Source organism: Neofelis nebulosa, chromosome 7 (assembly GCF_028018385.1).
Source record: "Neofelis nebulosa isolate mNeoNeb1 chromosome 7, mNeoNeb1.pri, whole genome shotgun sequence".
Taxonomy (NCBI): Eukaryota; Metazoa; Chordata; class Mammalia; order Carnivora; family Felidae; genus Neofelis; species Neofelis nebulosa.
In genome coordinates this window covers 47,254,132-47,281,973 of record NC_080788.1, presented here as the reverse complement: position 1 = coordinate 47,281,973, position 27,842 = coordinate 47,254,132, and the positions used below count along the sequence as shown (strand labels likewise).

The window sequence follows — 27,842 nt, the reverse complement described above, 5'->3', positions numbered from 1 at the left end:
CCTTTTCCAAGAGAAGTTGTCTGACCCCCTGCTCTTTACCATCCCTATGGCTCGTGGACACAGTTACAGTTGCCAATGGCACCTACAGGATGTGGTGAAATAATGAGGAGAGAGAACCGTGTTCCCATTTTAATCTCAACTGGAGACTAGATTTCCAGCTTCTTAACCTGCTTCTGCCATTAATGCTCTGGACTCCAAAAAGTGTTTAGAACCCCAGCTTCTGGGACAGATTTTGTTTGTTTCTTTTTGCCTCTGATAAGTGTTCCTTTTATTTCAAAATATAATAGGGTTCCCCACCCCTCCCGGGACAGGTTTATAAAGATGGCATCACACAAAAAAAACACTCAACAACCTGCAACATCAAAAAATCAACGCACAACTTTACTTTGACATTCGCGAGTATTCTAGCTATGATACCAATGCTGCCCCTTTGAGGGCTTGGGTACTCGCTGCTCTTTTGGTGTCCAGCCTGTAGATAACATACCCAGTTTTCTTTCAAACCCTCTACTCCTTTGCAGGACTGTTCCTTGACCCATGGTTTCTCAGGTACCTACCTCAGTTGACCCTGTGAATGCAATCTTGTCTATGCCAATGTGAGAAGCTATTGCCGCCCCAGCCGTTGGCCCGTATCCTGGCAAAATATTGATGACTCCCGGCGGAAAGCCAGCCTAACAAAACAGAATTGGAGGAAACGTGGCTTGTGAAAGCTGATGAAGCACATTAAATCGGCTATGCTCCAGTAGGCCCCAACTACAAGGGGAGTGGGAGCCACTCCCAAGGTTGGTTTCTCTTACCTCCTTGATGAGGGCTCCCATGTAGAGCGCACTGAGCGGTGTTTGTTCTGCTGGTTTAATAACTACTGTATTGCCACAGCAAAGAGCTGGAGCAATTTTCCAAGCAAACATCAGCAGGGGGAAGTTCCACTGAAAGGAAGAAACTCAAGGTTGATAAATGAAAAAATATTCCTCTACTGTTTTGTTTTCAAGCTGTGACTGCTCAGATTTCTCAGACGAGGCCTCAACATAAATCTTGTCCCACCACCAAGTATCGATGTTCGGATATTTTAATTACTTCATTAAGAAGAGAATAGGACCGACCTGGAAAAGCTCTCCTTTTCTATTGGGCAAATTATTATATCCCAACTGCCCAACTACCAAAAGAAATCTCCTGGCGAAAGGGGAGTCTGAATTTTTTCTTTGCTTTGTTTTGGCTTTTCATTGCTGTCATTTTATGTTTTTAAAATCGGATTTTGGCTCCAGTTAAGTACTTGTCTATGAAAACTCTCTCTTGCATTTGTGATTTTTTGCACCAGGAATTTCAGACTGGCTTGAGAGCTCTTCAGTGTGGAAGAGTGAGATGAGAAAACTCCAGGTGTGAATTATATTTAAGTTAACGTGTATTTCAAGGTAGTGCCTTTTCTTTACAGACATGTGGTGTCACAAAACATACACAAAAGAAAGCACACTTACTAATGAGGATGCAACAATTTTCACTTGTCTCCCTTCTATTGCAAAATAAAACTAACGGACACTGAAAACTGTATGTTGAATATCTGAACTGGGGGCCTAAAATGGTTTAACGGGATTTTAAAAGCATATTAAGCTTGTATTGTCATAAGCACAGGGATGAACCTCAGTACTATCAGGTGTCACTGATAGTTTCATTAAGAAAGAAGACAGAAATCCTGGTCCCCTGCTTCAGCCCTTGACCACAATGTGTTTCTGCCTGAAGCATCTCAGCTGCCACCCTTGAGAGATTCCCACTGGCCCTGGCAAGCTTGCAAAAATATACAAGTGTCTTGCCTTCACCAAACACCCAATTTCTTTTCCCCTTGGTTGTTTATAAACTTGGGAGTCCACAGTGATGTTTTAATTCCATCTACAGTATATAAATCTTGGAGTGTGGTAATTGAGCCTGAGCTGGCTGACAAGTGGCTCTTGTCCTGGCAGTGAAAGCTGGAGCCCCAAGAGTGTGGGGAAGGGCAAGGCGAGCAGGTTTGAGTTCCTGCAGTTGAGGTGACAGACCTCACCCCTGTTCTGATCCAAATGGGATTACCCTGGGTGGTACAGGAGCAGCAGAACTTACACCCACCTCTCATTTTCTCTTCCATTCTCTAATAAATTTCACAGAAACCCACAGCTTGCAGATCAGTTAAAAAAGTACTAATACCTCTCAAAGATCTTTGGCCCCCAAAGCCAAAGATTACCTTCTCCTATATTTTGAAAAGAGAAAATTTCTTGTCTATGCTTTAAGAGTTTAATTTGAGCCTCCCCTGAAATCCTTGCCAGAATGATTACTAGTACTGCTGGAAGATTCGGTGATGTTTTGTACAGTGCCAAGGCTGTGTATGAGAGAAAGGGGGAAAAAAAGACAATGTTTAATGTTCCAATCCAAACACTAAGCACTACATCTATTTCCCTTTACAAGACATACAACAGCCCGGCATGGTTTCAATTATGACCGTGACGTTAATTGTACTGCTGTGTCTTCTGTACAGTCTTCTATCTAGATTCTTGTGAAAAGAAACAGTGGGAAAGAATGGGATTAAAAGACCATATAAAACAATATGCCTGGAAAGATGGTGAGTCATAGTTCTAAAAAATAAACAAGCAAATATAACAAAGCATTAATTTTCCATAAGCAGAATGGACATCCATAACCAAGGGCAGGTTATTAATACACTGGGCTTTGCTTTGCTTATTTTAATCATGAGAATTCCACGGCTTGAGAACTCAACTCCTGGTAACGGAGCCGAAACCCTATTAACCTGTTCAAATAAGCATTTGCAGGGAGGCTGTTAAAGATATGTCAACAACATGAGCTCAGTTTTTTTCCCCCAGTAATGGAAAGCACACCTCCTGAGGTCCATGTTTTATGTATCTCTAAGAGAACTGGTTCAAACGAAAATAAATATGAGGCGTGAGGAGATACACTCACCGGGATGATCTGTCCACACACTCCTATGGGTTCATGTCTTGTAAAAGTAAAATAATCTCCATCTGAAAGAAATGGGCAAGATCACTACAAGAGAATTCAGATTAGGAAAAAAAAAACCCGCAGAGGGAGAATTTGGGTGGCAACCACAAAACCAGAAATAAAGTTGAGAAAACATCCTACTCAACCATATAGGAAAGCTGGTAGAAGAGCTTATCACTTGGCCTGGGGTAGCTCCAGATATGGCTCCTGGACACCCAGGGTACTGATGAGGGAACCTTAAAGGCAAAATGAAAGACAAGTTTATGACACTAGAAGCAGTCTTCTGAGGAGGTGGGGGGAGGGGAGAGAATATGGGAAGAGGGGGGCTGGGAAGTAGAAAACAGTAAGTTCTAAATTTTATGTTAAGTATTAAAATGATACTTAAATGGGGGTGCCTGGGTGGTTCAGATGGTTGAGCGTCTGTCCAACTGTTGGAATCGGCTCAGGTCATGACCTCACAGTTTCATGGATTCGAGCCCTGCGTCTGGCTCTGCACTGGCAGCACAGAGCGTACTTGGGATTCTCTCTCTCTCCCTCTCTCTCTGCCCCTCCCTTGCTTGCACTGTCTCTCTCTCAAAATAAATAAATAAAACTTTCTAAACAATTAAAAAAAATTAAAATGACACTTAAATGTAAAACAGTTCTTTAAAAGCTGAGGTACCTTAACATTTTAAATAACTTTCTGCACTATTAAAAAAACAAAAACAAAACTAAGTAACATGTTACTGGGTAAATTTAAAATGGCAGGCAACTAGAAAAGGTGAGTAGTAAAAGTAAGGTCTTTTTTGTAACTCAATCCAGGTGTCAAAACAGACTTTCTGGGCCCTGGGGAAGCCAGACATCTTCAGGCATCTTTCAAGAAGTCAAAAGTCCGCTTCAAAGAAGATTCCATCAAAAACCCAAAGACTCTGCCCTCAAATTAGCCATGGAAATGAGGACAATTTAATAACCTTATTTTCCCTATAGGAGCAATAGGCAATTGGAATAATTACCCAGGAAATCCAAACCAAATTTTTCTTTAGAGAAATGCCATTATATTTATCTGAATTATTTTAAATGGTTAATTGAAATAACCAAAGAATGGCTTGCTTTTAGCATATGGCTCTTCAGTGCTGGTACTGGACAATGTCTTTGTTTTTCCCTCACCTGCCAACCCTGTGGCCACTTCCCTCATATTTGTTTTCTGTCTCAAAAGTTGTTCCCAGTAAAGTGAAGGCCCTCAGTTACTACTCGTGACGAACACTCCTATTAAGGATGAAGTAGGGACAGGAGTGCGTGGGTTGGGGGAAGAGAAAGAATGTGATGGTTTATCATTGTCTCTCAACATAACTAAGCCACTCATAGTTCTCACACAGAATTGTTTTAATTAAATACAAAATTATGCATTTAAAAATAATTGAAGGTCTCTCTCCCCTGAACCTCGTTTCCCAGAATCTGCAGCAATCTGTTGCTTCTGGGTCTTTTCACAGAACTTTTTTTCACATACAAGTATATATAGCATCCTTTTATTTCTGCCCCGCCTTTTTAAAAAATATAAATGTGATCATATTACCCACAATCTTCTGTATTTTTTCTCACGTGTTTTCATATATAGCTTACACATCTTTTCAACTGCTGAATGCTATTCCATTGGCACACTGCATAACCGTACTGCTGTGAACTGTCCTGAGGGGCACAGAAATTGCTTTCCCTTTAGGCTAATATAAATAATGCTTTAAACAGCCTCATTGTATATGATCTTTGCATATCTGGAGAACTGCATGATTAAAGTGAATATGCATTTTACATTTTGATAAATACTGCCAAATCACCCTTCAGAAAAGTCACACAATTTTTTAAGAAAATCTTTAAATGCTTATTCTTAGAGAGAGAGAACACACGAGCAGGGGAGGGGCAGAGAAAGAGAGAGACACAGAATCCGAAACAGGCTCCAGGCTCTGAGCTGTCAGCACAGAGCCTGACGTGGGGCTCGAACTCACTAACCACAAGATCATGACCTGAGCCGAAGTTGGATGCTTAACTGACTGAGCCACCCAGGTGCCCCTAAAAGTCACACAATTTGTAACTCCAACAACATGGTATTTTTCCCTATCCTTCAACATTGTGATTTTTCAAACATTTTAATTTCAGTGAACCTGACAGGTGCAAACTGGCGACCTGTGTTGATCTGTGACGAATGGTAGATATTTGGCTTGAAAAGCTTTTCATGTTTACTGGCCATTTTCAATTTTTTTCCTTCAGATTGATATCTTTTGCCATTTTTCTATTGGGTCATTCAACCTTTTGGTTATTTGAAGGACTCTACATATGTATATTAAGGAAATCAGGTCTCTGTCACATGTATACGTGAAGTTTTTTCCTAATCTGCTGCTTGTCCCTGAATTTTGCTTTACATATCTTGATTCAAATGGAAGAAATTAGGAAATATGCAAGCATTCAACAACTATAGAAATTACTTTAGAACATATCTCCATTAAAATAAACAATAGCCCAAATGTGGAAACTGCCATTGGATGACAATAAGTCTGAATGATATTTTAAAAATCAAATCAAATATCTTAGCTTTGCATGCAGACAACTCAAGAAGTTTCAGATATCATTCTTTTTTTTTTTTTAATTTTTCAATGTTTATTTATTTTTGAGAGGGAGGGAGGGGCAGAGAGAGAGAGGAAGACACAGAATCAGAAGCAGGCTCCAGGCTCTGAGCTGTCAGTACAGAGGCTGACATGGGGCTCAAACTCACAAACTGTGAGATAATGACCTGAGCTGAAGTCGAGCCACCCAGGCACCCCCTCATAGACATCATTCTTTACAAAAGTGCAAGTTACTACCCTTCTTCAACTTAAGATCTCTGAAAAGGTTCTTTTTTTTTTTTCTTTTAATATCAATACCTTTTACTGCTTCACTTCTCTGTGTGTATGGAAGATATAAATATGATGCCAGGCTCTTCCTCCTGGAAGCTTTTTCATGAAGAGCAATAACCCTTATCAAGAGGCTAGAGGGATTCATTCACATGGAAATCCTTCCCAACTGTAATTTGGCCAAGGTGATGGCTTCGGATGGATAATCACAGATGACAGAATCAGTGTCAGGTCAAGAAGGCATGCAAATGGGCTGAGAAGATGGGAACCTGAACTAAAGGACAACACAGGCGTTTCCAGGGGCAGCACATGTGGGAAACTGGAGCGGTTCAGATGGAGCGTGTCCCCTCTACATTCTAATGACTGGAGAATTTAGTTGTATTCCTTACATAATTTTGAAAGTTACTGAAAAAATGAAAGAAGAGAAAAAAAGTAGGCAAAATCTTACAAAGCTGGCCTCATAAGGAATTGAACTTGACTCTGTAAGTGTGTCCCAGGAGAAACTGAGTTATGGGGAGTGAACACTTCTGGGATGAACTGTCCACAGACTTGACATTTAGCTAAAGGCTGGCACAAAGAATGGACTAGAGAATCTTCTATCCCCACAGCTCCTCTAAGCAGGAAATAAAGAAATAAAGGGTATTTTGGTGCTTGAACTCTTCCTCAAAAAATCCTGAGTGAAAGACAGAAAGGGGCCCTGGCCTTGAGCTGAGTCTGTATTCTCATCTGGTTAGTGGAAGATAATTCTGGACACCCCTAGTCTGACCTAGGATGCCTGGCAATCGTGAGAGCTATGCCTTCTACGTGGGCCCTTGGCTAGGGCTAGTGGCACCACAGGTCCTTCCAGCACTATGGCCCTGCCCTGAATCCCACCCAGCTTCTACACTGACATTACCCAAAGGCCAATCACTTGAGAGACACCCTCATAATTTCTGTCGCATCCAAGTATCACTTACTCTATTACTTAAAGGTTTGTTAAATCAGCTTTTAAAAATATGTAAATAGCTACTTGTTAGACTCATCTTAAAAACATCTATGACGCAACAGGTTTCGTGAGCTAGCAATATTTGCTTCAAACCAAATAATTCAGATAAAAAATGTTCACTACTTTACTGTGTGGAATCACCTTGCATGCTCCAGTGCCAGGTGGGACAGGCCACTGTGCTTCTCAAATTTACATGTGTACATGAAGAACCTGGAGAGCTTGTTAAAATGCAGATTTTGAATCAGTAAGCCTGGGGCAGGACCTGAGAGTCTGCATTTCCACAAGCTCCCAGGTGATTATGGTGCTTCTGATCTACAGCCCAGGCTCCAAGTGTATCATGATGACTTATAGCTGCTTTATAGTTGCTGAGTTCATTTCTATTTACTCACTGTTTGCTTAGCTCTGGTAACTCTCCTCATTTGCCTGCAAGGAGTTTAAGTGAAGGAGAATCTGATCCACCTTTTTAATATTTAAAAAATACTAAAATAAGAACAAAACACATGTATTTCTATAAAGCTTTACAAACTATTTTCACATTCTTATCTCATTTCGTGCTCAAAACAACTCTATGGAAAAGGTAGGGCAACAGTTATTATCTATATTTTCTAAGTCGAGAAAAAAAATGGCACACAGTGGTAAGGTCTATAGTGATTTGACTGGCTAAACTGTGGCTTCTGGACTTGAATCTGGGTCATCAGACTTGCAGTTCATTGCCCTTAGAAACATTGCAAGACTTTCCTGTGAACAGAGTGTTGGATTTAGACGGGTATCACAAACCACAAAATCAAGAGTATGATGTGATGTCATGGAGTGCAAATGAGGGGGAAAAGACAATGCTTTTGTGAAGAGTGAAGAAGATTCTGTGGGGATTTGGTATGTGGACACAGAGAACTCACATAAACTCCAGGAGGTAAGATCTAAAGGGAACACTGCAGTGCAACACCACGTCCCCTGAGATGGGGCAGCCCAGGACTGAGTGCCTCTCTCCTCTTCACAGAAGCAGAGTCAACTCAAAGGGGTCACAGTGTTACTTCTCTCTCTCTCATATTCCTAAGAGGGTACACACCGAGAACTCTTCCCTAAGAGAAAGGAACAGCCCATTTTCCCACCTTTTATGTTAATAATGTCCTCTAAATCTGGCAAGATGACTTAAAAAGCTGTTCCCTTCACTTCTTTGGCTTTGTGCTATAAAGTGCTTCAGCTTGATAGAGAAAAAAAATCGCCACCCAAACTCAGATACTCCGTTTTAAGGCTACGATGATCTTAGGTCTTCTTACCCATATGGGGTATTACAGAGAGAGCTCAGACTCAGCAAAGAAAGGGCTGTATTTGATGAGAATACCAGAAAAACGTTCTGAGCCAACAAGTTAGAACATAACTATGGTGCAGAAAACTAAAGAAGCGATGAGATACCAAAATAGAAACACAAAATCACATGTATAGGAATTTTATCTCTCAGCCTCTTTTCTATTGCACTCAAAAAAGTAAAAAAAAAAAGACAGAGTAACAGGTACTTCTCTTAGAAGTTTATTTTAGGGGCGCCTGGGTGGCTCAGTTGGTTAAGCGTCCAACTTCAACTCAGGTCATGATCTCACAGTTCATGAGTTCAAGCCCCACGTTGAGCTCTGTGCTGACAGCTCAGAGCCTGGAGCCTGTGTCTCCCTCTCATGCTCTGTCTCTCTCGATCTTAAAAATAAATAAAACATTAAAAAAATGTTTTTTAAAAGTTTATTTTAAAACACACCAAGAGGCAACTTCTCTGATGTGTTTTTATATTTGAATGTTTACACCTCATGAAGAATATAAAAATCTTACAATTAAATACTTTACTATACCATTAATCTGGGTGAACTATGGATCACATTTTATTGACAATGTTTAGACTGAGCCATTTCTAGAACTGTATTAAGAAAAGTCTTTGGGGCGCCTGGGTGGCGCAGTCGGTTAAGCGTCCGGCTTCAGCCAGGTCACGATCTCGCGGTCCGTGAGTTCGAGCCCCGCGTCGGGCTCTGGGCCGATGGCTCGGAGCCTGGAGCCTGTTTCCGATTCTGTGTCTCCCTCTCTCTCTGCCCCTCCCCCGTTCATGCTCTGTCTCTCTCTGTCCCAAAAATAAATAAAAAACGTTGAAAAAAAAAAATTTAAAAAAAAAAAAAAAAAAAAAAAAAGAAAAGTCTTTGACCTTAGAAATGAGGAACAGAATCAGCCTCTTCTGTATTTGGGAAAATATCATGCCACTGTTCTATGTTCTTTGATGGGAACTTGTCTAATTACACAGAAGAGACAGCAATTATTCAGTTACTTAGAACAACTTTATTATTTGTATTATTCCTTCAGAGTTATCATTACCTATGTTCTTATTTTTAAAAAATTTGTAATGTTTTTATTTATATTTGAGAGAGAGAGAGATGGAGCTTGAGCGGGGGAGGGGCAGAGAGAAGGAAACAGAATCTGAAGCAGGCTCCAAGCTCTGAGCTGCGAGTGTCAGCACAGAACCCGATGTGGGGCTCAAACTCACAAGCAGTGGGATCATGACCTGAGGTGAAGTCAGACGCCCGACTAAGCCACCCAAGTGACCCTATCACTACTTCTTAGGGCAGATTTTGTCATTGCTTGAAATAATCTTTTTGTTTGTTTGTTTTTGTTTTTGTTTTACAGAATGTTTGTTCTCATAGGAATATCTGCCACTGGCAGTCTCTACATGAACTACAGTATGTTTAGAAAATCTGTATTGTCAATAAAATCATAAAAATCTAAAATGTGCCAGAAATTGAGGAGAAATTTATCTAATAGAGACCTCAAGAACTAGATCCCAATTACAATACTAAGAGTATTTCAAGAACTGCAGCAAATTTTATATACCTGTTAACACTAAAAGTGAGTTTATTTAATAGCATAAAAATATGTAACACAATTCAGTGAATGCTGGGTCATCTTCCAATCTCTAATCTGGGTGCACAGTTACCTTTTGAAGAGCTGGTAACCCCTCTGATGATGCCAGTATTAAATGATTAGAGCAGGAACAATGAGCTATTCCATCATGTGCCCTAGCAGATACCTATGTATTCTGACACTGAAAAGACCTCACTGAACATTTACAACTATCATGATAAGCTCTATAAATGCCTACACAATCACTGAGACTTCATGCTAGTACACAGCAATGTTAACACTATTCTTCTGGGAGTATGCTGGTAGCTTCTCAGGAGTTAGATGAAGCGTTCCTGAGTCTGTCGTGAAGATATCTTAACTCCACCACGACACTATTATGCAGTCTTGAAAAAAAGATGATTTCTCTGGACCTCAGTTTCTTTGTCTGAGAAATGAGTGGACTGGCCTTGGGGCCCAGGAGGTCTTTTGTAGTCAAACCTCCTCAAAGAGGCTACGTGTGAGGCCGACTTCACAACCTCCTGTCGCCAGCAATTCAGGTACCACTGAGGACCCCGCTTCTCCTCAAGCTCAGTGAGTGAACAAAAGATCTCACCATATGCATGCTTTGTATGTGCACACTAGAGTCAGCTGTTGAAGGCAACACCTTACGATTTGAGTCAGTGCCTTGCATATCTGTAGCCTTTCCTTTAGTTTAAAAGGTAAAACTGATGGGGGGGTGTAGTGGACAAATAATTACATATGATCTGGGTGGAGTTTTTAGCTTGTTCTAATGTATCATTAAGGCCATTTTGATGTCAGGATTCAGCTTGAAGCACGGACTACATTTTCCCTGCTTACATATCACAAAATCAATAAAACCAACAATTGTTAAACAGAGAAAAATCGTATGTAGTGCAGATCAATTAATCTCCCCCAGTAAACTGGAAACATGCTTGGATCATTCCTCCATCACAAGGAGTCTGTGGACATGAGAAGAAGCAGAGGATTTTCATTTAGGTTAAAAATAACCAAAATGGGGAAAATAACATTTCCCCTGCAGGGCTGCTATGAGATTAGAGATGATATAATGGGCACAAAGTGATCAATAAATCACAGTAATGATTATTATTTATCAGCATAATTAGGAGCTGCCATAGTAAAAGGGTCAAAGCACAAGATTTATGGTCAGAAAGAAGAGCTCCGTTGAATACCACGGCAGGAAATAAAAGCCAGTGCTGTCAAGTGAACAACACTGAGACCCTTGTCAATCACACTGACACCGCACAGTTCTGTGGTAATGTCCGACCGTGGGCCTTGCATGAGAGGAAAGAGAGAGGGATGGGAGAATCTCTCGATTCAGAGGGAGAAAGAGCTGTCCAGTGGAGAGTTCAAAGTGCTAATGCCATAACCCACTTCTCCTCTTCCCAAATATTCTAAGCTACCCTTCAGGCGGAGGGGAAAAAGCAGGTCCTTGTTCTAAGTACCCATTATATAATCAAAGTGCTGCTTGTAAAACGCAATTTGGTTCAAGGCATTTGTCTATTTCAAATGATTCAGTGACTCATCATTGCTGTGATAAAACTTGCAGCATGGTTTACCAGGCCCCAGAGCCCCAGGGTCTTCTCAACCCGGCTATGCTTTCAGATCCACTACCGCACCGTACTCTCCTCCCTCCATGCTCTGTACAGGCTATTACCACCACCTGTGATAGCCTCCTCCATTTTCACTTACGTGCCCACTCATCTCGTACGTCCCGCTTCCCTCTCCAGGAAGCCTTACTACCAGCTGAACTGCCTCTCCAGTGGAGAACTTCATGCCTCCATAGCTGAATGAGCTACACTATATTGCAACTGTTTGTCCATTGGCTTGTTTTCTTTACTATTCTTTGAACATCTTACTTACTCACCTTTGTATCTCCAGTGCTTTATACAAGACATGAAACACAGCAGACGCTCCCAAACAAATAAAACACAACAAAACAAAAAAATGAATGACTGTATGAAGCAAAGAGTGAATGACTGAGAGGCTGAAGTTGTTATCTGATACAGGAGATGAAGGAAGAGCTCTTCCCATTAGCTGGCAGACTGTCCTGCCTTCCTAAATGGGAAGGAGTGAAAGAAACAATAGTGTAATTCCTCCTGCTCTTTTTGGTTCTCATGCTTTAGTGTCAGAGATACTAAAGTGGATGAACCACAGAATATCCTTCAATGAAACTAAGTAATCTTATATTTTTGAGATTAAAAAAACACTTTCTGGGGCGCCTTGGTGGCTCAGTTGGCTAAGTGTCCGTGTCTTGATTTTGGCTCAGGTCATGACCTCAGGGTTGTGAGATGGAACCCCGCACCGGGCTCCACGCTGGGCACGGAGCCTGCTTTGGATTCTCTCTCTCCCACTCTCTGCCCCTCCTCCACTCGTGGTCTCTCTCACCTGTGCAAGCGCTTTCTCAAAAAATAAAACAAAACAAAACAGTTTTCCAGTTTACTTTTTACAGGTGACCAGAAAGAACTGTGCTTTTCATTAAACTGTGCTTTTCACTCCCATATGTCCTCTAGAAGCAACGATTTGGTATTTGCTGATTCAGTGTGCAAGCCGACGTTACATAACATAACTACCATGAATAACGAGAATAAAAAGCATATTGATCTAAAAACCTTCAGAGGGTTAAAGACTTCACCAGGGTGACTGGCCTCTTCATCATCCTGTCCTGCTGAACCAGTCTCCATAAGAAGAGGGCCTCCAGTAGAGACCTGGGTTTGAATCTCAGGCCTGCCACTTACTAGCCATGTAACCTTGTTCAAGACACTAAATCCTTGCTGTCTCATTTTCTTATCTGTAAAATGGAGTACCTTTTAAAACCCAAACTGTTTCACAGGGATCATACACAGAATCACATAGGTCCTGGGGGTGAAATAGTTTACACAATCAAGTACTGTACAAATATATATTATTCCTTCATGTTGTAATTCCAAATGTAAAATTAAGGTATTTCACAGAGAAATGTATGTAACACAATGAAGACCTCATGGTTAGAGACTAATAACCTTATGTTCTAGATTTCAGTGGAAAAGCCTGAGAAGGAACAAAACCAAGCTGATGATAAATTATGGAGTTACAAATGACAAACACAAAAGGACTGACTGAACATATCTGAGAATAAATAAGTGAATAATAATGACCCCTCCCCCTTTCCCTGATTTTCCCCTATGCTCTCCCACATCGGGTTCAGTCCAGCTAGAATCCCTAAGTACTGAACTAGCCAGAGGGGCCTATGAGCAGAATTCTCAGTAGCCTACAACAGGCAAGCTCAAATGTACCTAAACCTGGAACAGAGAGGAAAGCTGCCAAGTTCATGTTTGCCTCTGTCCTTCCCTCATCTGCTTGGAGCATCACAGCCAAAGCTCTTACATCTCAGATCCCCAGCCTCCTAGGGGTACTGCCTTCTCCTGACTCCCTTGAGAGTCACGTCACCTCTAAACACACTTTAAGAAAACACAGGGAAACTAAAAACTACTTAGCATATAAGAAAATTCCCCATTTTTTTCCTTCACAGGCTGAACACCAGTGTGTGAGTAAAAGTGAGAGGGACTTCTGTGAAAGCCTTTTCTGAGCCCTGTATTCCTAACTCCTAGGTCAACATCCTCAGGAACTCCAAAGAGCATCACATGAAAACAGTGAGGCTTATACACACACCACCTCTTGCCAGATAGAGTAAAATAAGGCATTAGACATCAGAGACTCGATAAATCTCTATCTTATCAAGGTCTTCTCTCCTAAGAAAGCAAAAGACAACCAAGACATTGTTAGGCCAAATAGAGATTTATGTGTACAGCCTTCTGTTTCACCTCATTTCTAAGATTATTTATAAGTCATTAAAAAAGATATTTAAATGCCCCAAACACATTTTGTTTTAATAGTGAAACGGCGAGGGGAGGGGATGCAAAAAAACACCAGGGCCTTTGGTCTTGTTAATTTACATTTCTGCCTTGAAACAGGAAAGGCCAGCTTAAAAAGGAAGACACATGTCCTGTTTTTAACAAAAATTGTAATTCTCAGGCCCTCCAACAGATATGCTCACACTACCTAGTAACCCTGCTCCACTCAGGCCATTCCCAAATCCTGCCAGCAATGCTAGAGAACAGGAATTCTGTAAAATCTTCACAGACAAAGCTGAACCAAGAGTCTGACATTCCCTAAGAGCAATCTTCTCCATACTGAACAAAGAAAACCTATGGGTGGCAAGGAAGAGTGCCTGTAACTGCAAACCCATTTTCTAAAGGCTAACATTCCACATGTTGCTGTATATCATGGAGGTAATTTTAAAATAGACCTGTGAAGTCTCATCTCTGTCCCTTCTCCACTCTTACTGTGACTCCTCCTCTTGCCCCATGCCTAAATGAAGCACCCCAACAGCCACTTGGCTGGTGCCGGTCTCTGTACCCTCTCCTTGCTGCTCGAGGCAGAGAACCAGCCGCACAGGCATCACCTGGCAGCTGGTTAGGAATGCAGAACCTCAGGTCTCACCCCAGACCTAGTCCATCAGAAACTGCATTTGACAAAGACCCCAAGTGATACGTATGTGTATCAAAGTTTGAGAAGAACTGCTCTAAGCCCACCGCACTATCTGCTGGCCACCCCCGTTCCAGGTAAAGCAACCCCTTGGCCTGAGAAGGGCCTCAGGGGGCACTCCAAAGTGCCCAGCCTTGCTTTCCACACTTCCTAGGATGCACACGGAAAGCAGGCTGTTTTCCAGAAAACCTAGGTAGAGCCCTGGGCACGGTACTTAGCAGCCACCAGGAGCCACTGGTGAAGATGTATTTCCTGTCCTTATGTCTGCTCACCACTACCAACACCCTCACATCTCCTGCAGTCATTCCCTTTCCTGTCCTACCTCTTCTTCCCAGTATTGAAAACGGATCAGCTAGTGAAGTGATTCACCAGGCTCTAATGTCAGAATTTCGGCTCTACAGCTTGCTTGCTGGTGAATTAGGAAAACTACTTAACTTCACTAGCCCTCAGTTACTTCCTCTGTCAGTGAGGATGCTATAATAGTGCCTTCACCTTGGGCTTGCTGTGAAAGCTCTCAATCTGGCATTCGGATGGCTGGCACCTCACTTGCAGATTGGGACCTGTCCACTGACTTAGTCTGCACATTCGCCCTCTCCTTAAAGGACTACACCACTGACAGGCAAGGCCACACAACTCAGCACCTAACTGTAACTCTCCCATAGAGATCTCTGTGCCGCTGGTTTTCTCTCCTAACTTGGATCTTAAAAGAAAGGATGGCTGTTGTGTTTACAGATTGAAAAAGTAATTCATGCTTATTACAGAAAAATATAAAAAAGAGAAATAAGTTATCCACAATCTCTCCTCTAAGAGACAATTGTTAACATTTAGAGTGTCCTCTTCCAAATAAGTAGATCTCACGGTCAGGAAGGAAAGGACCAAGTCTTAATGTCCTTGATAACTTCCCCGACTTCCCCACGTCCAATACCTCTCCACACTCCCAGCACCTAACGTAGCACAGTGCTGAGTACTTAGCAGCAGACAAACCCATACGTGTGCCTCAGCCGACTGCTGTAGTGACGTAAGTGGCTTGTCCCTGCACTTATATGTACACTGTCTACATACAGAAACAGGGACGTTGTCAGAGTTAGTGATGTAATATGTTTGGTTCATATGTAATGTGTCTGACACGAGTTGCTCCTATCTGCATTCTATGGGGCTACTGTTTGTGTTGGATGGTGAGTGTGTTTCTGGTTTCCCTTTCGATGTACTCAGATTTCACTTACCTACAGGAATGGTCATCCCGTGAATTTTATCAGCCCAGCCTGCATAGTACCGAAGAGTTTTGATGACCCCCTGCAAATCCACGTAAAAAGCTTGCAAGAACGGTTTGCCACCATTTAGGGATTCCATGGTCTGTACGAAAAGAAATGGAGAGAACTTTCCAGTGACACACAAAATAATCTCTAGAGCAGAGGAAAATGGAAGAGCGAGAATGTGAATGAATACGAATAGTGATTCATACCTGGTCAGTTCTGATTTCCCAAATGAAAAGATTTTTTAGTACTGCCAGTTTAGGTCAGTCTCTAGTAAAAACCACAATGAATATGTATGCACATGTTTTTGTGCCTGTGCGTCTCCAGTAACCACTATCCAAATGCATAAACACAACGTTTCTTCAACTAACGATAAAGAAATGTTCTGCCTGTCAAACCAGCTTCTGTTATATTAATGATCAGAGCTGCGTGGGGATGTGTTGGAGTCTAGACCAGTAATCTGAATCCATAAAGAGGAGCAGGGACATGGGCCTTTATGCAACTGATGAGAATATAAAGCGTTTTCCACCGCTGCCAAGACCCCTGCTGAGAAATGGAATATCCACCGTGCACAGTGACTTTATTTATTACCATCAAATAAACAAGAGCTCCTCTAGGGAAGCTCACACTTTAACAACTTCAGGGCTGCTTTTTGGTAAATATTTATGTTAACAACCATTACCTATTAAAAGTGAAGTATCTGTTCCATTGAATAAAAATAGACATACTGAGCAGTTGTAGATTACAAATGTTACTATTTGAATGAGGTGTTCCTAAACTGCTTGAATTGTAGCAACAACCATAAAAAGCCACATGGACACACTGAAATGAGAAAGGAGTATTTAGACTTGAGAAATATTGAAGGTGTTACAAGTTTAATGAATTCAAAATAAGCAAAAACATATGTTTATAATCTCATGTCCTTCTCTGTGAGGACACTTTATTATTCATACTGGTGTGAAAATGATGTGAGTGCTGACAAAACCAAGATGGAAATATTCTCCATTCGATGACATAAAAATACAATCACTTACAGGGCAACATACCCACTCACGTGGGTAAGGATCTGATGGGACTCACGTGCATATAAGATAGGACTCATTTTAAAAGATCCCATCACTTATCACTGTACATTGGCTCACCTTTACCAACGGGAATCCAATTATTTCCCAGTACTTTTGAGAACACGTATATGTTCAGGAGATGGGCATTATGTTCTCCAGGCAGCCAGCACAGAGCCAAGCTCCACACAGTATAGAGTGAAGTGCAGTCAGTAACCAGAATCTGAGCCACCTACATGGTCCCAATGAGCTGTTGACAACAGCCAATTTCACCTGAGGGTTGCCAGCCCTATGTTTATTTTCGATTAATTATATTTACTTGGATGAGGTATTAACTTCATTTTCTGGTCAGAAGCTCCCATCTATTCCAGAGGCTATCTCTTATTAAAAATCACTCCTCCCATGGCCTGAGGAATGTTTAAAAACAGAAATCTCATTTAAGTGTAATGGCAAAAGGGAACTGATCACGGTGAGGCATATGTCCGAAAAAGAATGGCATGTGAATTTTATGACATGAAAATATAACTGCAGTATGTGTGTGTGTGTGTGTGTGTGTGTATATATATATATATATATATATATGTGTGTGTGTGTGTGTGTGTGTACACATATATGTATATATATGTGTCTATATATATATATGTGTACACATATATATACACACACACTAGTCTAATGTTGTAAATATCGTATAGATTTCACTCAATTAAACAGACACTTACAGACAATCTATATGCCCTCTCTACCTGACCATTTATGTCCCAGGAACACAAAAGAAGTAAAATACAGTCCTCACGCTTGAAGAAATCATAATCCAGGGAAGACATAAGCCTGCAGACCAGCATTTCCCCCCAAGTGTTCCAAAGAATTCAGTTTTGCACGATACTGATAGATTAGCCAGAAAAATAGTGTTGAGGCTTAAATAAATCTGAGAAATAGTGACTAGGGCTTTTCCGAGTCTCTAATAGGTCAGTGTCTCGTGAACATCTGAGAAGGAGCTACTTTACCCGGAACAAACACCTTTATTGCAAAACGCATAAACACCTCACTGGAACAGTCTTCCTTGAAGTACCAGATTAGATAATGTTTTTATAGAGAAGTAAATGTTACAGGGGCCAGAGTTCCAAATAATCTCCATAAAGGATTCATTTTTGTTCCCATACTATGAACAGATCCTGGAAGGGGATGGCTGGAAGAATGATGGCAGCAGTGACACTGAGGAAGGACATAAGGCTTCCCCCTCCCAGAGCAAGCCCAATTGTGCTCTGTTTTCCCACGTGAAGGGTAGGATACAGTGTTCACGGTTTGAACGCCTGACTGAACAAGGACGCCCTAAACGTTAACTGATCAACAGTGGGTTATCCAGGAGGAGATCCCTGGTGCACAAAACAGACATTCCCAAATGGTTCCAGTTTCCAGGCAGTTCGTATTCCCTAAGAAACTGACTTTTATTTTATAAATAGCAAAAACAAACAAATACAAAAACCACTAGGAGAGAGGATGCTCCTTATGTGAGAAAATGATTTAGCGAAAGACAGTTGCTGTCTCCTGCTATCTCTCCTATCCCCTGGTTCTAGAAAGTGGCAGAAGAACAAAGGGGGCAGAAGTGCCTGAGAGGCCCTCTGCTTCTGAAGGATTCTCTTTAGTCAAGAGAGGTTAACTCTGGGGAGGTAAAAAAACAGTCCTATTTGATCCTCAAATGAATCATTTGGTGTTGGTTTTCCCCAAGCTTCATGGTGACTCTCCTGCTGCTTAACTGTTTTTGTTTTGATTTGTCGGTTGAGGGTGGGCTAAGGTTGGAAAGGAAGGCAAGAACGTCCTTTCTAGTCATGGGAAGCTATGGTTTTGTTCTTCAAAATTCACTAAGAAGAGACCCTCAGCTAGTCTTGCACCTCCCCATCTGATCCCAAAAGCCAAACACTTCTCATTTTTCATGTGTATTATGTTCTCTTCAGCTTGTCCCCCAAGTTGACTTCACACCACATTTTCAGAAAGGCTGAGGAATCTACATTTCAGTGGAGTAGTAAATTTAGGGTAAAGACTTAATGTTTTTTTAGGCTACTTACTGCAAGAACTGCCCTGTCTCGCTCCACCAAGTCTGCAAGCTTATCCAACAGACGGCCTCTTTCTGAAGCGTCCATCCTTCTCCACACTGAACCAAGAGAGAAAGCCAGGCGGGCTGCCTGCACTGCTTTGTCTATATCTGCCTGTTAGAGAGGAAGAGGCACAACTGAGGAGAGAGAACACTCCAAATAAAGGAAGAAACACCTGCTTCGATGAAAAAGGTGATGAATGAACGTCAGTGCTGGTGTCTGGGGAGGATAAGCTTAGTGCTCTGTTGTCTAAAGGCAGTTATTTCATAGGGAATCTTTTTCTAAGAAGGACATACCTTGTCTGCTTCTTGAACTTCACACACCTGCTCTCCTGTGGCTGGATTATAGACAGGGAACACTCTCCCGCTCTCTGAGTTCTGCCACTCGTTGTTAATAAAAATCTATGGAAGTAGACAACAGAAGAGGATCGGTGAGACACGTGATAGGAAGCCAACCAATGGTGAAGGATTATGGAAGTGCCATGGTAGTGGTATTTGTTCTATATGTTTGTTGGCACGTAAGTATAGAATTTGAAGCATTACAAGAGACCCTTAACAGTATGCAGTCCAGCCTCTCCCCAAATTCAGAAATTTCCTCTATGATATTTTTATCTCAAGTTTATCCAAAGATTAAATATAGTCCTTACCTTTAGCGAACCTGCCAACCAGTGAGGGAGTCAAACAAAGATGGAAGCACAGAGTCTCACATACATACAAACAATACACAAAGCTGAGAAAATATTTACTGACTGTCCAAACTCTGGCCAATATCCAAAAGGAGTAAATACCATGGATTAAACTGAGTCACCACGCTTTAGATCCTAGTTTCTCTCTCAGAGGCATAAGTAACTTCACAGGGAACTTGAAGGGTGCTGAAATAAGTAAGCATTCACTTAATTTATAGTCAGATCCTGAACTGTGCAATGACTCTAACTGGTGAGTTAAACAAGTTACGTGTGTAAGTCCAAGTTAGATTTCTTCCCCTTTGCTGGGTAGACTACACGACTCAGCAAAGGGAAAAGGCCTGTCTTTCAAACTGGTCTCTCAAGAATTTCTTAAGAGTCTTGGTTTCCTTATAAAGGAAATGGAGATTATATTAAAATGGCAAAGAGACTTATAGTTAAAAAAAAAATTCAAGTTAGTATCTCAGAAGATTTGTAAGGACTGAGTTGAAGAAAAGGAGAAAATATAGGCAAAGGAATGTAAAAATTTTTATTGATATTAAAGAGAGAAACCCAAACAAAACGTTTGGACTATGACAGCTCAAAGAATACACAAAGATATTTTACTCTATAAAATTTATAGCATTACCATGAAAATTTCTGAAGTCAGAAGCCATCAGTCAATTTAGAACAAACACAAGGAAAAATTGATTTGTTATTGTCTGCCATTTTAGTAAATCACAGATGAGGCTAAATGAAGACAGATCTGCAATTTTAAATACTAAGTTCTAGATCATTCCAAAGCTTTATTTTGCCTTGATTTGTTAAAACAATGAAGCCTATGTTTCCCCTTTTTAAGACAAAAGAGAAAAAAGACCTTAAGTCTGCATAAGCACTTAATTCAAAAGTAACAAGCATAAACACAATGGCCTTGTAATTGTAGAAATTTTAAGTGTACGATTTATAAACATGCTTTACAATTTACAACAATTTATAAACAATTTCTAAATGTAATGTATTCATTTATTCAATAAGTACTTAGATACTCCTAGACCTAGGACAGGCAAAGAGGACTAGCAGTGCCAGCCCTCCAGGGTCTTACAGTCTCTAGTAACTCATTAAATATTCACAACCTTAATGGCAGAATTTTATTACCACTACCAAAGATGAGAAAGTTGTGAGGATGGGAGGTTAAGAGTCTGATGAAGCAGGTTCTCGTTGTGGCTCTGACTAGTCTACTGCTCCTTCCAGTGTTATCAGAGCCTGCGGGATTGCTCAGTCCAAAGAAATGAGTTCGTGTCCAAGCCTAAATTAGATCTATAGTTCTTGGACTCCTGGTCTAGTTCTCTTCCCACTCCATGTAACAAACTTCCTAACAGTTCACAGTTGATCATATCTGCACACTCCTTTGAAACACAGTATGACCTCCAAGGTAACAAAGGACAAAAATTGAGAGGTTAGTTTCACTTCCAGAGCATTATCAGGTTTAAGGAAGAGGGGTCTTGCCAATATGCCTTATTCTCTTTATTCACAATTTGACAGAGACTTCTTAACCTTTGTAATCCAATTTTAGTTTTTAAGTTTCTTTACTGAGTTCTATCTGTAAGAATTGAGATTTCATGACCTTTATTGATTCTTAGAGGTCTTCCAAAGATCAAAGAGAAAAATTACTTATTTTTTAACAGGATAAAACTCATTCATTCTCTTACTGTTTTCATTTAGGTGCATGGATCATCTTATAAATTTAAGATACACTACAGGACCTTAGTGATCTTTTGCTATTTTGTCATCCTAGGAGTTACTTCATCATCACTCAATTATTTCCAACCATGCTAAAAAAGAACAAAACAAAAAACTGTGGAACTGCCATAGAATGAATAAATAATTACAACTATTTCATCATCCTTCAGTTTTCATATGGTGTTGTCCAAACTAATGCATCATCTTTTGAAAGCACATAAAAGAAGTCTGGGGACACCATCTTTGTCATATTCTTTTTAGCTTTCATTGAATGCATTTAGGAACTCAGAATTTTTCATTTCAGTCCATCATGAGTAAGAGAAGATTACAGAGAAAGATATTTCACAACCGTAAATGAGTCAGAAGATGAAGGCAAAGAGAGAGAAACACTGGAGACTCTACTGATGAGGGTGAAGTTGATGAAGCAAAAGTTTGGACTATTTTCTCAAACTCAGGAATTAAAGAGCAAACAAGATATTTATGAATACACCAAGAAAACATGATATTCTAACTCAGTCATTTAATAGGACAGAGTTAATTATTTAGCATTTTGCAACAAGAACCTGGACCACCTTGTTTTGCTAAAAGGATATGTGATAATTCTTTTATCTTTTATGATATCTGTGTGTAAAAATTTAGTTGATATGATTCATAAGTGGACAAATACTGAAGGTAGGTGTATACACAAAGGTGACTAGAGGACACATATTATGTAGAAATAAAATTTTTCATTGATCAATCTAATCTACGTTTAAATTAGAAATTTAAATTAGAAATTAAAAACAGGGGCGTCGATTGAGCATCTGACTCTCGATTTTGGCTCAGGTCATGAACTCACGGGTTCATGGGATTGAGACCTGTGTTGGGCTCTGTACATTCAGCACAGAGCATGCTTCAGATTCTCTCCCCCGCTCTCTCTGCCCCTACCCCATGTACTCTCTCTCAAAATAAACAAACTTTAAAAAAAAAACCTAAAAATGGAAACATCCTGTAATTATGGAACACAAAGATAGCCATCCTTTTTAATACAAAATTATAAGCACTCAAACTTTTCAATAGCATTACACTGTGAAAATGCACATACAAGAACCAGAAGTAACAATAAGCTGTAGCCTATTAGAGATATGTTTAAAATCTGGAATCAGTATTTATGACATGAATATTTCCTGTTTCATACATGATAGCTGATGAGCAGATAGTTAGATTCAAAGGCCCTTTACCCATTCCTGGCCAATACCTCTAAATATCCAGGAAAATATGGAAGAATAATTTGGTTTGCTATGTTTAAGTTCTAATTTTGTGGGTTTCACTATTACTACTGCTGTACATTTTTCATAAAATAACTTAAAATTTTAAGCATACAAAGGATCCAACAGACCCAGATGGTAAATGTGATGACTATTTTTCCTGGTATGCTGAAGGTTAAAATATTTGATTTTTACTAGGTTATTCTTTTTGTAGACCTAGCCTTATGACACTTAAAAAACCTGTACTGATAACTTTGTTGGTACACCGACTAGCAAATACCTCTAATACTTGAAGATTTTCAGCTTCTCTAGGCTATTTCAAAAATCTTGAATACTATATCAATAGTTCTTCCCTAACCAGGCTCCCAATGGCCAATACTGACATAATTTAAACAACAAAATAAATAATGATAGCAATGATTACTCATAGAATGAAAAAGGCACTCAAGAGCCCATAATGATACAAATTATTTTAATGAATATATAAGTGGGGGGATAGGATGAAGTTCTGCTTCATAGGAGAATTCCAACTAACAGTTGTGAAGGAATGGTGGAATTAGATAATCACCATTTGTCAAACATCATAGTAGTAATTGCTGAAGGCTAAATCATCAGTGGATGATAAAATTGGTGGGTAAAAGTATAATGAAAAATTGGATGTTAATGTAGTCTCAAAGTATATTCCCACAAGATACTTCCTAATTACAAAGGGAAAAATAGAAACTTTATTAGAGAAACTTGACAGACAGCACCTTAATCAAGCAATCAAGGTTAACATCACCAGTAATGCAACAAATGAGTTGTTATTAACATTTTATCTGCATGTCCTACCAATAATTAAAAAGCTGTGTTGAAATCTCTTGCTTTGGTTGTGGATCTGTCAGTATATCTCTTACAGTCTTCATTTATATCTTTATAAATTTTAGGCTATTTTATTAGTGAATATAAAATGATTTTTGTACATTATCCTTACATCCTATAATTGTTTATTAGTTCCAGAAGGGTTTTTTTCTCTTTTTTGTGTGTTTGAATTCTTAGGGATTTTCTACCTAGACAATCATGTTATTTATGAACAGAGACAGTTTTATTTCTTCCTTCCCAGTCTATATACATGTTATTTCCTTTTCTGGTTTTACTATATTAGGTAGGACTTTCAGCACAATGTTCAACAGGAGTGGCAAAAAGGGGTTTCTTGTTCCTATTCATAGAAAGCATCTATATAATTTCTTGTCATTAAGCATGATGTCAGCAAGAGGTTTTATGTAGGTATTTATCATCCAGTTGAGGAAATTCCTTTATTTTTAGTTTGTGGAGAGGTTTTTTTTTTTGTTTTTTGTTTTTTGGTTTTTTTTTTACCATGAATGGGTGTTGGATTTTGTCAAATGCTAATTCTAAATGTACAGATGCTATCGTATGAGTTTTTTTCATTAGCCTGTTGATGTGACAGATCATAATAAATGATTTTTGAATTCTGAACCAGTCTTGTATACCTGGAATAAATACCACTTTGTTGTGGTGTATAATATACTGTTGGATTTTATGTGTCAACATTTTTTACAGTATTTGCATTTATGTTAATAAGAGGTATTGGTCTGTAGTTTTCCTTTCCTGTATGTCTTTATCTGGTTTTAGTATTACAGTAATGCTGGCCATATTAGATGAGTTAGGGAGTGATCCTTTTGCTTCTATTTTCTGGAAAATACTACACAGAATTGGTATGTTTGCTAGAAATCACCACTAAAACCATCTGAACCAGGGGCATCTGGGTGGCTCAGCTGGGTGAACATCCAACTTCAACTCAGGTCATGATCTCAAGGTTCATGAGTTCAAGCCCCACATTGGGCTCGCTGCTGTCAGTGCAGAGTCCACTTCAGATCCTCTGTCCCCCTCTCTCCTTGCCCCTCCCCTGCTTGCTCTCTCTCTCAATAACAAACATTTTAAAAGATCTGGACCAGTGCTCTTTTATTTTTGGAAGGTTACTAATTACTAATTCGACTTCTTAAATTTATATGGGCCCATTTAGGGTTAGCCAATATGAGTTTCCATCCTTGGTTCCCACCACCAACTATTCCTTTTTTGTGCATCTCTTAGGTCAACCTCCTGAGAAGAGCACTTGGTTGGTTTCAGGACATTTTCTGAAGCACCTCCAGATGTAAATGAAATAACTACCCTTGGGTCCAAATATATGTAACCATAAAGAAGAAAGCCACGTATGTTTGAAGCCATTAAAGGGCCAAGTTTGGGTCAAGATAATTTCTTTTCAAAAGAACCATGGAGAGGCGGGCAACAAGTGATGAATATCTCAGGAGTGGGTGCCAAGTTGGTAGGTGTTAAGATTTTAAGAATTTCTGTATTTTTAAAATGTCTTTGGTATTGGTATCTGGGTAATTCTGGTCTCAAAGAGTAAGATGGAAAGTATTCTTCTCCTCTCTTCAATTTTCTGGAAGAGTTTTCGTAGAAGTAGCATTATTTTGTCCGTAAATATTTGATAGAATTTGCCGGTAAAAGTATCTGGGCTTGGAGTTTTCTCTGTCAAAAAGGTTTTTTAGCTATGTGTTCAATTTCTTCAATAAATACAGGGCTATTTATCTATTTCTCCTTGTGTGACTTTTGGTAAAATCTGTCTTTCAAGAAATTGACCCATTGGAGCATCTGGGTGGCTCAGTTGGTTAAGGGTTTGACTCTTGATTTTGGCTCAGGTCATAATCTCCTGGTCATGAGATCCAGCCCAGCACTGGGCTCCATGCTGAGCATGGAGCCTGCTTAAGATTCTCTCTCTCCCTCTCCCTCTCCCCTATGCTCTCTTTTTAAAATAAAAAAAAAAAGATAGATAGATAATTTGCCCATTAGTTATCAAATTTGTGGGCACAGATTTGCTCACAATATTCCTTTATCATCCTTATAATGTCCATTGATGGTCCCTCTTTCATTTCTGGTATTCAAAATTTATGTCTTCTCGCTTTTTCCCTTTGTTAGACAAGCTAGATATTTATCAATTTTATTGACCTTTTCAAAGAACCAGTCCATGGTTTTAGTGATATTCTCTATTGTTTTCTGTTTTCAATTTCACTGATTTCTGCTATAATTTTTTTATTATTTTTCTTCTGCTTGCTTTAGATTTATATAGCTCTTCTTCTTCTAGTTTTCTAAGGTAGAAACTTGGATTATTTCTTATTTTCTAGTATATGCAACTCAATGCTGTAAATTTTCCTCTACCATTTTCACTGCATCCCACAAATTTTGGTAAGTTGTATTTTCATTTAGTTTAAAACATTTTAAATTTCTCTTGAGACTTATTCTTTGATTCATGTGTTATTTAGAAATATGTTCTTTAATCTCCAAACATTTTGGGATTTTCCAGTTTTCTGCTATTAATTTATAGTTTTACTCTATTGTGGTCTGGGAGTATTTTTTATATGATTTCTACTCTTTTAAATTTGTTGAAGTGTGTTTTATGGTCTAGAATGTGGTCTATCTTAGTGAATGTTCCATATGAACTTGAGAAGAATGTGTATTCTGCTGCTGTTTGATGGAGGCTTACTTTACTACTCTTAGAACTAATAGCAGCATTTGCTTTTATAGAAAACCTAGCTTTTGCATTTTCCTTCCGTTCCCAACTCATTTTAATATCACTGTTCTTTCAATTAATCAATATATTAAAATTAATGTATGCATGGATAGCGTTTCAATTACATATTGTAATAATATTTCATGCCACACCGTATAATTAAGCAGAAAAAATGAAAGGCAAAAGGTTGAAAATAAAGTGATACTGTCTTTTTTTCTTCAGACATGATTGCCTGTCTGGAAATTCCTAAGAAATCTACAAAAAAACGCTGAAAGTATAATTTAGCAAAGTCCCAGGATACGAGATCAATATACTATCAATAAATCATTGGGAAATGAAATTTAAACGCATATATTTATACACACACATTAGTTCATGCAAGATCTGGTTGCACTGCGACAGAAGGGTCCTTTACAGTATATTGCTTACCTTACAGCCAGAAGTGGAAATCCTGGGCAGCAACTTCTGGCAGCAACTATTAACCCGTTAAATTATGTGACTTTAAAAATTATACTCTAAGAAAGAGTCTCAAGAAGAGTTATGGCTCTTAGTTGTAATGTAACCTCTTCACAAAATTGAGGGACCTGCAAAACTCTCTCCCAATCCTCCCCTGTAGAAAAAGATTCGATAGAAAACAAAACAAAACAAAAAAGGTGGAACTAACAGAAAAAGGAAGAGCTGAGCAGAAATTTGATTTTGCAGGAAAAAAACGGCCAAATGTTCATTGAAAGCCTATTTTAAGGGCACCTCACTGGCTCAGTTGGTGAAACATGTGATTCTTGATCTCAGGGTTGTGGGTTCAAGCCCCACACTGGGTATGGAGAGTGCTTAAAAATAAAATCTAAAAAACAAAAACAAAAACAAAAAAACAAAAAAACAAAAGGCCTACTCTAAACACCGAGTTGTTTTAGATTCTACTGAAAACCCACAGAAGACATGTACTCTGCTCTCTGCTGTCCTGGAACTTATAATTATGTTTCAGAGACAAGATTACTTTCAGGAAAGTTAAATAATGTAAGGCACTCTATGATTTAGTGCCAAGATGAATGGTAGAGATAACCACTGCAGGAGTGTACCTCAGAGAAGGGAGATAGCAGTGTGGGCTGACATGTTAGAAGAACACTTCAGGAAAACAAGAAATAATGAGGGAGTATGACCCAGGGTAGGGAAAGGATAAGGTAAAGGAAAGAAATTCTATCCCTAATAAGATGATTCAGCTGGCCCGATCTACCCCTCCTCCTCGACTTCAGCTCCTCTCTGAAGATTATCTGATACACTGGTTTAGGAAGTGTGACAGAAAAGGAAGAAACCCAAGTTTAGCTGCTCTCCTTCCCTCCAGGAGTCCCCAGACCCTAGCAGCAGCTCCAGGGATTGAGCGCCCTGGAAACCCAGCCCTAGCCTCTACCGCGGCACTGGCTTCAGAGTAAGCAGGGTGCCTTCCAGCACGCAGGTCCTCCAAACCACGAAAATCCAGAAAGGACATAGGTCAGAAAGCCGGTCACACTCACAGAAAGAAGGGAGACAGGAGAAAAGATTCTTCCCAATGTTGTAAATTGATACATTTAGAGAGAGCTGTGCCTAAAAGGAGTGAAAAAGACGGCAGAGCATACAGGAAGAAGAAGCTTTGAAAAGATATGGAAAATAAATACTGAAAAAAGTAGGGTTAGAGAACAAATATTTTTTTAAAAATGTAGTTGTTAGAATTGAAGAGTCTGAGAAAAATAAGCCTTACAGATTTCCCAATGAGAAACAATGAATCGACAAGGGAACCATGATGAAGAGAAATGGGGGCAGTGGGAAAAGAAAACGTTGAGATAGGGAAAATACAAAGAGCTGGAACTCCTCTCCTATGAACATTCAGGTGTTCAATATTTTGAACTGTTCGAGACTGGATAACTAGATTTCTTTCCTTTTTTCACATGAAAATACAGTTAGAAAAAGCATTAAAGCAAGACCAGCCAGA

The 27,842-nt window shown here is 39.6% G+C and overlaps 1 protein-coding gene across 9 annotated transcripts in view; it reads right to left on the bottom strand.

The window, feature by feature from the left end:
* ALDH1A2 (aldehyde dehydrogenase 1 family member A2) overlaps positions 1-27,842 on the bottom strand; it is a 133,289-nt gene that overhangs the window by 45,278 nt on the left and 60,169 nt on the right. For all 9 annotated transcript variants that reach the window (XM_058737597.1, XM_058737591.1, XM_058737592.1 and 6 more), the window contains 6 exons: positions 18,960-19,064; positions 18,637-18,777; positions 15,480-15,609; positions 2,938-2,999; positions 795-923; positions 555-668 (listed from right to left, as the gene is read on the bottom strand). In XM_058737597.1, the coding sequence (XP_058593580.1) occupies positions 555-668; positions 795-923; positions 2,938-2,999; positions 15,480-15,609; positions 18,637-18,711 (510 nt within the window). In that variant the 5' untranslated portion in view covers positions 18,712-18,777; positions 18,960-19,064. The remainder of the gene's footprint in view (positions 1-554; positions 669-794; positions 924-2,937; positions 3,000-15,479; positions 15,610-18,636; positions 18,778-18,959; positions 19,065-27,842) is intronic.